At 39.3% G+C, this 14,817-nt stretch overlaps 1 protein-coding gene across 1 annotated transcript; it reads left to right on the forward strand.

Annotated features, from left to right (window-relative positions):
- Positions 1-8: 8 nt before the first annotated feature.
- Positions 9-10,219, forward strand: LOC147338563 (adhesion G protein-coupled receptor G1-like). The gene is made up of 13 exons (XM_086303755.1): positions 9-418; positions 524-559; positions 697-748; positions 3,728-3,812; positions 4,015-4,122; positions 5,115-5,276; positions 5,354-5,411; positions 5,502-5,593; positions 6,440-6,558; positions 8,064-8,341; positions 9,259-9,361; positions 9,488-9,822; positions 9,913-10,219. Exons 1-13 carry the CDS (start codon positions 361-363, stop codon positions 9,957-9,959), a joined length of 1,533 nt encoding a protein of 510 aa, XP_086159881.1. The 5' UTR covers positions 9-360; the 3' UTR covers positions 9,960-10,219.
- Positions 10,220-14,817: the final 4,598 nt, after the last annotated feature.

Here is a 14,817-nt window from a genome sequence, read left to right on the forward strand (position 1 = left end):
TAAAGCTCTGAAGCTTGTTTTGGTTAAAGCAAACTAAAAGACCATGATGTGGTCTGGCATCATGGTCTTGGCTGGTTAGTCATGTTCTAAAGCTTTTTCACAGTGTGTCAGTCTATGTTTACAATGAAATTTTCAGTGGAAATTTAAACCAGCAGCTTCAAATTGCTCAGTCATGACATCTTTGAAAAAAACCCAAAACATTAGCCATGAATCACTTCCTCCTCTGACCTCTGAACCACAGCTCTGCTAAGAATGTGTGAAATTCTCAGCTCACTTGGTTAAGCACACTTCAACCTGGTAGGGCAGCACATTGAATGGTCCTCTTACAGCATAGAGCTATTTGTGGACGAGTGAGACACGATGTGGATTACACTTTTTCTCGTCAAAATCATCTGTTTTTCTATGTCCCAAGCTGTTGGTGAGTAATCTTACGATGTAATTGCTGATATGTTTACAGTTGTTTGCTTATGAGATGAGTAACACTAACTGTAAACAGCCCCTTAAAACACTTCTCTACTACCAGGTGGCAACAACAGTTTCACAACGCAGAAGCCACTAAGTAAGTACTGACCAAACAGCCGAACATCTTGCCTTTCATTTGTCTCTGAATTCAGACTTCAAAACTGTATCAACTTCAAATCTTGTATGACTGTTATTTTCTGATTCCTTCACTTTCTGTTTGCTTCACTTTGACAGGGTGTGAAGATGTCCTGCTTCACTGTACACAAAGTAGTCTTTTTTGGACACGGTAATTTAAATGATGGACATCTAAACACTCCTGTTTTGGATAAGTTGCATTGTTGTACTACATGAATGAATTAATGTGGACACTATTTGCTGTGGATAAATGCTGGATTTGACTTAACGTGACTGTCAAAAAGAGAAACACAGATATACATAATAAATTTTGTTTATGGAATCAGACATTAAACCTATTGAAATTAAGATGAACAACAGGTTCATATCTAGATTGTCATCATTTATGTGTTTTGAAATATCTGCCTCAGCTAAAGGCTACGTCCACACTAATACGTTTTCGTTTGAAAATGCATCGTTTTCTCTCTGTTTTGGCCTCCCGTCCACACTGAGACGGCGTTTTTGCTGATGGAAAACGCAGCGTTTTCAAAAAGTTCTTGAAAATGCATATATTTGAAAACGGTGCTTTCACGTCGCAGTGTGGACAGCAAAAACGCAGACTTTCTAAACGATGACACATGTTAGTCATATGATGCAGTCATGTGACCAATTAAACTAAGATAGCGGAGGGCATTATAGAGCAGTTGTTTTCTATTACTCTCAATTTTGACAGCCTTATTAAAGATTAATATCAGTTTGTACATGCTCCAGAGACCTTATTTAATTCTCACTCGCTTTTGCATCTTTGTACTTTTGTGTTACTCGCAGCAACAACTCCACCTCATTGTTAGTCCATTTAAAAAACTCTGTGCTTTTCCTCAACATTTTGCCGCAACATTTCAAAGAGCCTGAAACTAAATAAACGGCAGACAGAAGTGAGGCAGGTCGAATCTTCTTGTTTCACGCATGCTCAGTACTGGAATGTAAGCGTTTTTGGCCGTTACAATGTGGACGCGCAACTCTGTGAAAACGACTGAATACGACTGAAAACGCTAGTGTGGACGCGGAGCATTTTCAGACAAAAATGCCGTTTTCAAATCTATCCGGGCTAGTGTGGACGTAGCCAAAGAGTACTCCTGAGAGTGTTAGTGCCTTTCAGAGTCATAAATGATGCTATCCAACTGCCTGTTAGGGTACCTGGGTGGTCGACCCACTGTTTGTCCAGCAATAAAGCAAAGTTTGAGTTTACTTCCGCCTCTTTGAGTCTGCATATTGGGTCCCCAAATCTGCCTGCCACACACAGCCACCATGACACTGACTTTTACTAAAAGCTGACAGTGTCATTTGGTGTCAGTGCGCGGCTTAAATCACCAGACTGTCATGCAGGAAAATGGGGTTTGTGTGCTTTTAGAGAACTTCATGGGGTTTTTTTTTTTCTTGAACTTTTGGAATTCGGAACATATTCCATTAAACAATGTGTTCGATCAACTTAGTAGATCCATGTTTATGTTTATCATATATACACTACTAGTCTGTTTACTTTTTACATTGTACATACATATTGAAGATATCAAATACCCAATTTCCTTGCGGGCCAACCTTCGGGATCAATAAAGTTTATTGAATTGAATTGAATTGAAATATATAAAGCAAGATATATGGAATTATGCAGCAAAGAACAAAATGACAAAATGACTCTAAATATGTCTTATATTTTAAATTCCTCAAAGTAGCCACCCTTTGCTTTCTTGACAGCGCTGCAAACCCTTGGCCTTCTGTTAATGATCTTAATGATGTAGTCACCTGAAATGGTTTTCACTTCACAGGTGTGCTTTGTCAGGGTTCATTTGTGGAATTTCTTGCCTTCTTAGTTGGGATGGGACCATCAGTTGTGTTATGCAGAAGTCAGGTTGGTACACAGCTGACACCCTGTTTCACAACATATGTTAGAATTCGTATGATGGCAAGAAACAAACAGCTAAGAGAAACAGCAGTCCATCATTGTTTTAAGAACTGAAGGTCAGTCAGTCTGGGAAATTGCTTAAACTGAATGTGTCCAAGTGCAGTCGTGAAAACCATGGAGTGCTGCCATGAAATTGAGGACTGCCACAGGTAACGAAGACCAAGAGTTACCTCTGCTGCTGAGGATAAATTCATCCAGTCACCAACTTCAGAAATTAACAGCACCTCTGATTAGAGCCCAGATAAATGCCACACAGAGTTCCAGTAGCAGACACATCTCTACATCAACTGTTCAGAGGAAACCACGACTAAGGAAGAGCAACAAGCAGAAGAGATTTGTTTGGGCCAAGAAACGCAAGGAATGGACAGTAGACCAGTGTAAATCTGTGCTTTGGTCTGATGAGTCCAAATTTGAGATCTTTGGTTCCACCCGTTGTGACTTTGTGCAATGCAGAAAAGATGAACAGATGGTATTTGCACGCATGGTTCTCACCATGAAGCATAAAAGAAGAGATGTAATGGTGTGGGGGTGCTTTGCTGGTGACACAGTTGGAGATTTATTCAAAACTGAAGGAACACTGAATCAGCATAGCTACCACAGCATCCTGCAGTTGGACCATCATTTATTTTTCAACTTGACAATGACCTCAAACACACCTCCAGGCTGACCAAGAATGAAAGTGATGGAGTGCTGCGCCAGATGACCTGGCCTCCACAGTCACCTGATCTAAACCCAGTCGAGATGTTTTAGGATGAGATGGACCTCTGGGAACTCTTTCAAGTCTGTTGGAAAACCATTTCAGGTGACGACCTCATGAAGCTCAGTGAGAGAATGCCAAGAGTGTGCAAAGCAGTAATCAAAGCGTGGCTATTTTTAAGAATGTAAAATATAAAACATGTATTGACTTTTTTCACACTTTTTTGTTTTCTACATAATGCCATGTGTGCTCATTTATAGTTTTGATGTCTTCAGTGAGAATCTGCAACATAACTAGTCGTGAAAATTAAAACAAACCAGTAAATGTGAAGGTGTGTCCCAACTTTGACTGGTAGTGTTTATCAATATTTGCAGGTAATATATTATCTGATTATTGTAATGGAAACGTCACCTTCAGTATATATTCATAGATTTAGTTGTGCCATTTGTTTCAGATCAGTGAATACTTATATAGTGAGTATATCTTTGCAGGTGTTATGAGGAAAGAACTGCAGCCTGTGAACTCAAAAGGCGTATATTCGGCTTCAGTCGTCAAACCGTGGACTCATCACTAGAGGTGAGCACATTTTTAGGGGGTGAGTTTGTTGTTTTTATAATATCTTTTCTTGAAAGATCTATAAATACCTGAGACAAGGAACAAGGTGCAAGCAAAGGTAACTTTTATAAATTATAACCTGTGTTATATATATTTGTATTGATATACTGTGGAGGATGTATGCATTCAGATCTTTTTTCATGCTCTTGTTTGTGCTTTTCAGGGTGATATGAACCCTACATCTCACCACAGAATTCACATCCCATCCTCAGCTTTCAAAGGAGCTGCCACCACAGTGATGGCTTCTGTTATCAACAGCACTTATTTTAAGGTAAGTAGAACCTTAAGAGAGAACCTTAGTCCCATCATACCGTAAGAATACATAATTTAAGTATTGTCTTTCATAGAAACATTTTGCATCAACTTTTTTTTCCAAAAATTTTGTTTATTTACTTTATATCCTCTGTCCCTTGAAGTGGAGATCAGGTCTTGTTTGATTGCAGAATGATATGATGGCTGAGCGAGGCAGAAAGGATTTTACTCAGAGCTGTAGAAGTTTATTTATAGCTGTCAGAAGGTGATGTGGAAGAAAGCCAGACGTTAGAGACACAAAGGTGAAAGTTCAGATGGAGGATGGCAGCTTTTGAAAAGCCTGAGCAGGGGCAAAATGACAACATCCAAAAGTCCATTATGGCTTTGCAAGATAGGGCGCTAAAGTTGTAGGATTTGGATTCTCAACAGGACACTGCCCTGCAAAACGAATCATCTTTCCATGGCATCCTTGTTGCATTCTCTTTAAGAGTCCTCACTTTTCAGAGGGCTTTATTATTTTCTCACGCATCAGTAGGAATGGAAACTTATAAGAATTTAGCAATGCTGATTCCATTATCAATAATTTTTACCCACTCGATTGCTTATTGATGCTCATTAGGTTCTCGTGGGCTTTGCTTTGAGAGTCACCACCAGCTCCAAGCAGCATGTCAAAGATATGCAAATGAATTGCATGCTGTGAGCTATTTCCCCTCTTTGTTGTTATCAGAATTGGGGTCTTTTAAAAAGCAATGTATTACACATTGAACAGGATACTTTTCTTCAAAGTAACGCAGTACGCTACTTAGTTACATCTAGGGCAACATAATTCATTATACTACTCCTTACATTAGGAGTAGTATATATACATACTCCTTTCTCTGTAAAATGGCCCAAAATTCACTCTTTCATAATTACCATTTCATAATATAAACCTACAGCCTACAGTCCCACACACAACAAAAATCCCATTTTCAACACTAACATTACTGTCATGTGTCTGCCTCATTGCAGCTGAGTCCTCCTCAGAAAAGTAGATTCCAATTCCACCGCAGAGAAGGCACTGTGCTCAGAGGATTAGTCCTCGCGGTGAAGGCAGTTAACATGACAGAAAATGGTGAAATCATCAGAAATCTCTTACAACCCATCATGTTATTCTTCAAACACAACAAAAAGGTAAAAATACAAACATAGTTGGGCTAACATCATATTTAGAAAATGGAATAACCTGTTTCCATCTTATTTTGATTTAGTCTTCACAGATTACAGATGGAACTTGTGTATTTTGGCAGGAATCAGACAATGGAACAGGTGCTGTTATCGATGTCATTGTTTGGTATTTTTATTTCTAAGTAAAAAGGTGACGCACACTTACTTGCTCTGATTTTTTTTCCTGTGTAGGTTACTGGAGTGTTAAAGGCTGCAAAACCAATAAAACTGAAGATGAATTTATTTGCAGCTGCGACCATCTCAGCTTCTTTGCTGTTCTTGTGGTAATATAATTTAACAGAAAATGATCAAACTTTGGTCATAAAAATATATTTTTGTCTTATTATTGTTTAGCAGTTGTAACTCGGCACAGCATATCAATTAGGAGACAAAATGCCATGTGTATAGCATTTGAGGGGTGACATATTTTGTATAATTAAATATACCAGAATAAATGAGAGGAATAGATTTTTTAATGCCAGCGTGAGCTAACTAGTGCATTACATATAGATTGTATAAAAGCAGGATGTAACCTGATATGTCACTCGTTAGTTTTGGAATCAGCATTTAGAAGCCTCAGTGTTAGCCGCCTTGAGGAAGAGAGGACAGCGGATGTTAGGAATCTTCATCAATAATCTGTATTGGTACATTGTACAGATACAGATATCTGCTTTTGATGACTTACGAAACAACAATAAAATACTGGAATACTTGTATTCTCTCACTAAAACTGAAGTACAAATTGTTTGACTGGGTTGTGTCACACCACATAGTATTTGTTAAATAATATCACTAATCTAAAGGTTAGCTGACAGTATTTAGCCAGAGCTGTTTATGCTAGCAAACATGTTACTCAAAGCTGGCGCATGCCTGACTTTGAGCCTCTCGTTATAACTACAATTATAACTCTATTACAATTGTAATAAATAGGATGAAATTATCTATAGAACCTCAAAACTATTTTTGTACTAAGCTGTAAACTTGATTGTTAATATCATTATGGCAATTTTAACCTTAGTAATTAACTTGCTTTTGGGGGAACTGCAGTGTTTAGCATGTCTACACCAGCTTCTTGGTCACACTGGTACTTCCCTTATTTTTACATACGTACATATTGTCTTACGTTTCAGAACCCTGAGATATCAGTCACAAACTTGGAAGCGGAGAAGCTAAGCTACATCACTTACATTGGATCAGCACTTTCAGTCGTCTTCACATTCATCAGCCTGATTGTCTTCATTTGGTTACAGTGAGTGTCCTCATGTCCCGTGATGTGTCATATTTAAATATTGTAGAATATCTCTTTAGTTCAGCAGACGAGACATTTTTTTCATCCTTTCATCAAGGACCTAAAGTAATGTGTTCATACTAAGTGAATTACTGCCATCTCATTTCATAGAAAAATTACATTTTGTTTTGTTTTTTACTATGTTGTGAAAGATTAGACATTAGTTATTAAGCATCAGAAAACTAACTTGTCCCACACACTTAACATGACATTCATTGTGAAAGATTTCACATCAAGCATTTCATTCTGAGTGGCAAAAACCCAGGTCACACAAATAGCCAGGAAGCCCACCACAGTGTTTGGTGGCTAAGTAGATGGCTTGCCTGTTTCTGAGAACACTACTATGTTATGTTGCTAGGTTACAGCGCCTCTCACCACATGTTGCTTCATAGGACCTCAGTTGTTGCTCCAATTTTTGAAACTTTTTAAAAATAATGTTTGAACTTCCCTGCATGAATGCTTTTTTGCAAAACCTATTTAGTTTGTAAACCTAAAGAAATGCCTGGGTTTTTGCCATTTGCAGAGAGTAGGTTTTAGTTCCTTATAAATAAATTATTGTTCTCTCTTCTATAGTTTGACTTGTTGTCTGTGACACTGCACCCTGCTGATAGTAAACCACTTCAGCCCCCAGTCTAGTTTCAACACACCTATATGTCAGTATTGCGCAGCAGCTATAGCTATAGCTGATACTTTCGCTTTAGTTCATTGTAAATTTACATTGAACTTTGGCCACATCTCAATTTACCTTAAAGTATTTTACGGGGTTGGAAAGCTTTGAAACACTGTGAATCCTGACACCTATGTCAGTTGTTGTGAAAATGTTTATATTTAATGGCTCTTGCATGTGACGGTGCCAAAATGACATGGTTACCAAATCTGCTCCAAACTTCACGTTTGATAAGAGTCCAAGTGTGGAGACGTCTCTATGTCTTTTGGTCACAGATGAACGAACTACTGCATAGGCATAGAAACAAGAAATTGGGTACTTAAGTTGTAAACATCATTCAATGTTCATGAGATGTACAGGAAATTTTCATTGTGGGTTCTACACAGGACAAGCAACTCCTTCATGAAACTACCATGAAGAAATGTGTAAGCTATTCATGTGACAACAGGAAATAGCTTGACAGTAGCAACAGTTGGCCTCAGCTGTAGCACACTTTGACAAAGTGTGAAGACCCTATCATCACTGCTGCCAGCTTCAGTTTTTTGTCTTTTATTGTTTAATCCACAGGACCACGTGCCTCACTTACACATAGACAAGACATTTTATCTTGTATATTTAGTCTTATAGCCATTATAAACAAACAACAAGCTTATAATCTCTATTGGTGTAAAGTATGGAAAAGCATGAAAAGTATGAACAGATATTGAAACTGATTTTAAAATTAAACATCTAAAAATGCCAGATTATGTCTACTGTCTGCAAAACTGGTGATAAATAAATAATCCTGTTTCTCTTGTAGTCGGCGGTGTCCTGAGAAGGCCACAGGTCTGCACATGCAACTTACAGGGGCAATGTTCTGCCTCCACCTCAGCTTCCTGCTGTGCAGTTTCTGGGAATGGCTGAGGAAAAATGAGGACAGCTCAATTTGCCTGGTTCTTGGTCTCTTTCTGCATTGGTCTCTGCTGGCCACCTTGACCTGGAGTGCTCTGGAGGGGTTTCAAATCTACCTTTTGCTCATTCGGGTCTTTAACATCTATATCAGGAGATACCTGCTCAAACTCTGCCTGGTTGGATGGGGTTAGTGAAGTTTTGTTGGGACATTGTTTCTGTCAAATATGGAAAAAAAAGAAAAGAAAAACACTAATGAAGCAATAGTTCCAAGACAAGACTGAGGGCAATTAATATAGGCAAGGTAATTAATGATTTGAAAACAGGAGATTAACAAGACAGCTGAATCTAATCTAACTTCTATCGTTATCCTTCTATCAAAAATGAGAAACTACCTAAACGGAAATACTGAGCACAAGTTGGGGTGAAACTCATAACAGTTGAGACCTGACAATAAAGAACACTAAGAAACCAAAAAACTGACAAATAACCTTAAAAACAAGTAGAATTATACAAAGAAAAATTCAGAAACAAGAGTATCCTGAGCTCTCTTTGGCTGTTGTTTGAATTGGTCACCTTTAAATTAAGAAAAAGTTATAGTGGGACATTTTCACACATTATCTACTAAAGCTGCTGAATGTTATTGACTTTTTTCCATTGTGTTGCAAATCACTTCCTCTCTCAGTTCAGCTTCTAGTCAACTGAACAAACTGACAAAGTCTGGCAGTTTAGAGATAAGAGGAATATGTAGATGGGGCTCAATCTCAAAATTTCTCAAGGTTGGTGATTTGTGTAGACTCGTATTATTGTTTTTTGTTTGTTTGTATTTTTTTCATGTAGAGCAATTTCTTTTTGAATAAATTAAATTAAGAGAAGCCACATTCCAGTGTTTGCGTTTTACACGTACACACACAGACACTGGCAAGGTTCTTACACTGAAGCCCAGAACTTGGTGATAATCTAACATTCTCCGTATATCTTTTATTTTATGTTTGAGAAACTGCAATGGATATTGCAAATTTTAAAAAAAAATGTTACATTTGATCTTATCTTGGTCTTTGTATCTAATGATTCAATTAAAGGTAATTGATCATTCTCTTGTCCAGGTTTTCCCACATTGGTCGCAACAATTTGTGGGATTTCAGGTGTTTATGGAAAGTACACTCTACAACTAAGGGAAACCAAAAATGGCAATTCAACAGCACAAATGTAAGAAACTCAGTGGTTTTGATTTTAAATATGTAATTAGCATGGTATTTTGATTATGCACAGATACATGCTGTTATGTTAAAGGAGCTCACTGTATTTTTTTATTTTATCTTTTTTAATGGGCAGGTGCTGGATTAGCAGCGACTTCCAATCAAAGTGTCCTCTAGTCAGCTACATCACTACTGTGGCCTTTCCTTTGTTGGTGGTCGTGTTCAATGCCTGCATGCTGGGGCTGGTTGTGTGTAAGATGCGGAAATTAAGAAGTGATGATAAGAAGATGAGCTTTGTAAGCAGCAGTGACTGGAAGAAGATAAACAAAGAGAAAAGAAAGAGGTTATGGAAGGACTGTGTCACAGTGCTGGGCCTCAGCTGTGTGCTGGGGTTACCTTGGGGGTTAGCCAGCACTACGTACGTTTCACTCACTGGGATCTACATATTCACCATTTTGAACTCCCTTCAAGGTTATTATGTGAATGATTCTTATATCAAATATGCACTGGACTTTGATCACTTGCAAGAAGAATTAACACTCGTTTTTCTTCTCTTCTCAGGTGTATTTATATTTCTTTGGTCTGTGGGTTTGGCCCGGAAGTCTTGATCGGGCTATGTTTCATTAGTCAGAGACTCTTCAAAAAATGTTGAACACCAGTTTCAGCAGCCAATAGCCAATAACAGCCAAGATGTATTATCTATGATGTATATTAGGTGTTGACTGTTGAATGAGTTTTTGGGTTTTTGTTGCTGTTTTGTTTCTTCTTTTATATGCAAATGTATATTTTCAAAAAATGCAGCTATGATTCTTATGGTTGTATTATTTTTAGTAGAGAAGGCAAAGATTCTCAACAATTTACTGATTCATAAAAGACAATTCATGTATTATGACTTAGGTAAGTTACTGTAGATGGAAACTTTTGTGCTTTCATAAAAACATTTGGTTTCACTGCAGGTCAGTCTCTCAGTGAACTATACACTTTCAGATATTTTTGTCTGGCTTTCTCACGTATGAGTCAAGTAGGAAAACTATGATTAAAATATTTTAATGCACAGCATCATTTCTACACACTTAAATGGTCTAAATGATAATTTCTGGAAACTATCATAAGGTTTAAAGTTTCATGTTAGTTTCTTGAGCTAAAATTGCACCTAACCTTTTGCTTTAGTGGTTTAGGTACAAAGATTGCTGTCAGTCCTTCTGTTTTAATCAACAGTACATCCTGAAACACAAGCCAGCCTATCACAGAGCCCACATACCCTCTCAGCAGCTGACTCAATGTGTATTAGTCACCTATAATTGAGGAGACTATGCAGACACGCCATGACTTTTTGCTACTGTACAGATGATTGTGAAGCATGAATGTTGCAACATAGCTCAGTGGTTAGTACTGTTACTGATGGAGTGTTTAACATGAAAAAATACTTTAATTGCTTTGGACTGAACTAACTTTTCAGTGAAATGGGGCTGCAGACATCATCTGATGTTATCTGACAGGAATTGAAACTGAGTATTGAACTATGAAACTCAATAACAGAGTCGCTGTAGAGTGACCCCTTGTGCACAATAATTGCAGCCTTTTTTTGTTTTATTCGTGGTTTTACTCATAGGCTGGTTGATTTACAACAGCACATAATGTGACAGATCCTCCAAAACACATGCAACCAGAGTAGCATTTAATTCAATTAAGCTGTAGTTATACATCCAGTTCATAAGAACATTATTCTCAAGGCACCTTACATAATAAGACAAAGACCCCAGGAAGGAAAACCACAACCATATGGTGATCCTTTATAAGCAGCACTTGGCCATAAAGGAAAGAGACAGGAACAGATCTTCAACACAAGCCATCTGCTTTTGTGGTTCCAGGTGAGGGGAAATAGAGGATAAATAAGAAGAGCACACAGAGATAAGGAGGGCACAAATTATGAGAAGAAGGCAACATTTTGTGGTAAGCAGTAGTGCCGTAAAACACATCAAGAGTGAAAAGAGTTTAACAGAGGAAGAATTCTTTTGTGCATCATGGGAAGTCCCATCACATCTGTCAAACAACTCACGGTTACAGCTGTTCAAAACACCACGAGGCTGGCTGACATGATTGTGATGGGCAAGCCGTGAGTGCTCAGACTGTGTTTATTGAACGCAATATGGATGAGATCTTGGCTCTGCAACGGGGAATTGATACAGGGAGTGCAGAATTATTAGGCAAATGAGTATTTTGTCCACATCATCCTCTTCATGCATGTTGTCTTACTCCAAGCTGTATAGGCTCGAAAGCCTACTACCAATTAAGCATATTAGGTGATGTGCATCTCTGTAATGAGAAGGGGTGTGGTCTAATGACATCAACACCCTATATCAGGTGTGCATAATTATTAGGCAACGTCCTTTCCTTTGGCAAAATGGGTCAAAAGAAGGACTTGACAGGCTCAGAAAAGTCAAAAATAGTGAGATATCTTGCAGAGGGATGCAGCAGTCTCAAAATTGCAAAGCTTCTGAAGCGTGATCATCGAACAATCAAGCGTTTCATTCAAAATAGTCAACAGGGTCGCAAGAAGCGTGTGGAAAAACCAAGGCGCAAAATAACTGCCCATGAACTGAGAAAAGTCAAGCGTGCAGCTGCCAAGATGCCACTTGCCACCAGTTTGGCCATATTTCAGAGCTGCAACATCACTGGAGTGCCCAAAAGCACAAGGTGTGCAATACTCAGAGACATGGCCAAGGTAAGAAAGGCTGAAAGACGACCACCACTGAACAAGACACACAAGCTGAAACGTCAAGACTGGGCCAAGAAATATCTCAAGACTGGTTTTTCTAAGGTTTTATGGACTGATGAAATGAGAGTGAGTCTTGATGGGCCAGATGGATGGGCCCGTGGCTGGATTGGTAAAGGACAGAGAGCTCAGTCCCACTCAGACGCCAGCAAGGTGGAGGTGGAGTACTGGTTTGGGCTGGTATCATCAAAGATGAGCTTGTGGGGCCTTTTCGGGTTGAGGATGGAGTCAAGCTCAACTCCCAGTCCTACTGCCAGTTTCTGGAAGACACCTTCTTCAAGCAGTGGTACAGGAAGAAGTCTGCATCCTTCAAGAAAAACATGATTTTCATGCAGGACAATGCTCCATCACACGCGTCCAAGTTGTCCACAGCGTGGCTGGCAAGAAAGGGTATAAAAGAAGAAAAACTAATGACATGGCCTCCTTGTTCACCTGATCTGAACCCCATTGAGAACCTGTGGTCCATCATCAAATGTGAGATTTACAAGGAGGGAAAACAGTACACCTCTCTGAACAGTGTCTGGGAGGCTGTGGTTGCTGCTGCACGCAATGTTGATGGTGAACAGATCAAAACACTGACAGAATCCATGGATGGCAGGCTTTTGAGTGTCCTTGCAAAGAAAGGTGGCTATATTGGTCGCTGATTTGTTTTTGTTTTGTTTTTGAATGTCAGAAATGTATATTTGTGAATGTGGAGATGTTATATTGGTTTCACTGGTAAAAATAAATAATTGAAATGGGTATATATTTGTTTTTTGTTAAGTTGCCTAATAATTATGCACAGTAATAGTCACCTGCACACACAGATATCCCCCTAAAATAGCTCAAACTAAAACCAAACTAAAAACTACTTCCACAAACATTCAGCTTTGATATTAATGAGTTTTTGTGTTCATTGAGAACATGGTTGTTGTTCAATAATAAAATTATTCCTCAAAAATATAACTTGCCTAATAATTCTGCACTCCCTGTATACCTGATGACCAGTGAGGGACATTAGCCCGACTGCAAAATCGGATGCAGTTGTTCACATTAACCCAAACAACAGCAAGTTTATTTATTCATGCGGGTGGCTGTGGCTCAGGTGGTAGAGCAGATCAGACTGGAAGGTTGGTGGTTTGATCCTTGGCTTCCCCAGTCTGCATGTCAGATATCCTTGGGCAAGATGATGCGTTCATCGGAGTGTGAATGTGTGTGAATGTAGATTACTTTGTACTTGTGTTTAGAAGTGCTTGAATGGGTGGATGAGGCATGTTGTACACAGTGCTTTGAGTACTTGGGGAGAGTAGAAAAGCACTATATAAGAATCAGTCCATAATCATCTCCTTCACTCATTCGGCTCTGGAACAACAAATTCTTCTCCTTGATAACAGGACTCTGTTTTGACTCTCTGCCCCTATCCTTCAAGGACACCTGCATCAGCCGAGGACTGTTGACTTTTGCTTAACCAGGTGAAAGGACACACTCTCTCTCAAGCTGAACACAGGATACACACACACACACACACACATATGCATGTACACTGATGCAGATATACACTCACCCCCCCGTCCCCATTCCAAAGCCTCTGATGCTTGCTACCCACCTGATGCAGACGGTCCAGTCCAGCACTGGAAAAGGCTGCAGGACAACATGGCTGCTGTCTACACCGGATCATTCCTTACCCCATAGAAGCCTAGACTTCCCACACCACACCTAACTCCTCCAACTCACATTCCCAGGCAGCTGAGAGATACAATCTCTAGTGAGTCCAGGGTCTGCCCTGGGTCCTCCTCCCAGTAGGATCATGATCTTGGAATGGGAAGTGCTGGTTCTCATTCCTGCTGCTTCACACTCAGCCACAAACTGCTCCATTCAAAGCAGAAGGTTACCGCACGATGAACACATCATCTCAAAAAACCCAAACAAAGACCCTCCACCACCTTGCCATGCTTAGATATTCTGTCCAACACCAACCGGAAACAAGTACAACTTACTACCAGTGATATGAACCGAGCTCTGGCTTTATTTGTACAGGGACAGAATGGTCTGTAAAAATGAGCCAGGCACCCCATTCTCCTCAACAGGATATCCTGAGGGACCCTGTCAAATGCCTTCTCCAAGTCCACAAAACACATGTATACTGGTTGAGCAAACTCCTACCCACCTTTGAATATCCTTGAGAGGTTTAAGATGTGGTCTAGTGTTCCACAGTCAGAACAAAAAAGTCATCATTCCTCCAGAATCCAAGGTTTGACTAACTGGCAGACTGTCCTGTACCCTGGCATACACTTTCCTAAGGAGGCTGAAAAGTGTGATCCCCTATTGTCGGAGCTCTTCTTTAACAGGGGAACCACCACTACAGTCTGCCATTCCAAAGGCACCCCCTGAGATCTCCACTGAACATTTCAGAGGTGTGTTAACCAGGACAGCCCTACAACATCCAGAGCCTTCAGGAACTCGGGAAGGCAGCATCAAAATAAACCCATAGATATATTATAAAGACATGAAGTACAACATACAATATTTACATACAAAATATAGTGAAGGAGTAGCAGAAATAAGCTGGAAATAAGCATAATAGATTAATTTTAAATGGTTTCTATGACTCAGTAATGAAACCTTATTTAACTGAGGCTTTTGTAATGGTACTGATGGCTGTAACTATCAGCATGGTTTGAAACAGGGTGCAACAGTACTCTGTGTTGGAT

This window comes from Aulonocara sp. 'chitande type north' Nkhata Bay, linkage group LG1 (genome assembly GCF_057382095.1).
Source record: "Aulonocara sp. 'chitande type north' Nkhata Bay isolate Kocher_YH1m ecotype deep benthic linkage group LG1, A_spYH_male_GT1.1, whole genome shotgun sequence".
Taxonomy (NCBI): Eukaryota; Metazoa; Chordata; class Actinopteri; order Cichliformes; family Cichlidae; genus Aulonocara; species Aulonocara sp. 'chitande type north' Nkhata Bay.

Excerpts from the sequence above, each read along its gene's own strand:
- LOC147338563 (XM_086303755.1), top strand. The coding sequence starts at position 361 with ATGTGGATTACACTTTTTCTCGTCAAAATCATCTGTTTTTCTATGTCC. Across the intron at positions 3,813-4,014 it reads CCGTGGACTCATCACTAGAG|GGTGATATGAACCCTACATC; the intron begins GTGAGCACATTT and ends TGTGCTTTTCAG. Across the intron at positions 8,342-9,258 it reads ACTCTGCCTGGTTGGATGGG|GTTTTCCCACATTGGTCGCA; the intron begins GTTAGTGAAGTT and ends TCTCTTGTCCAG.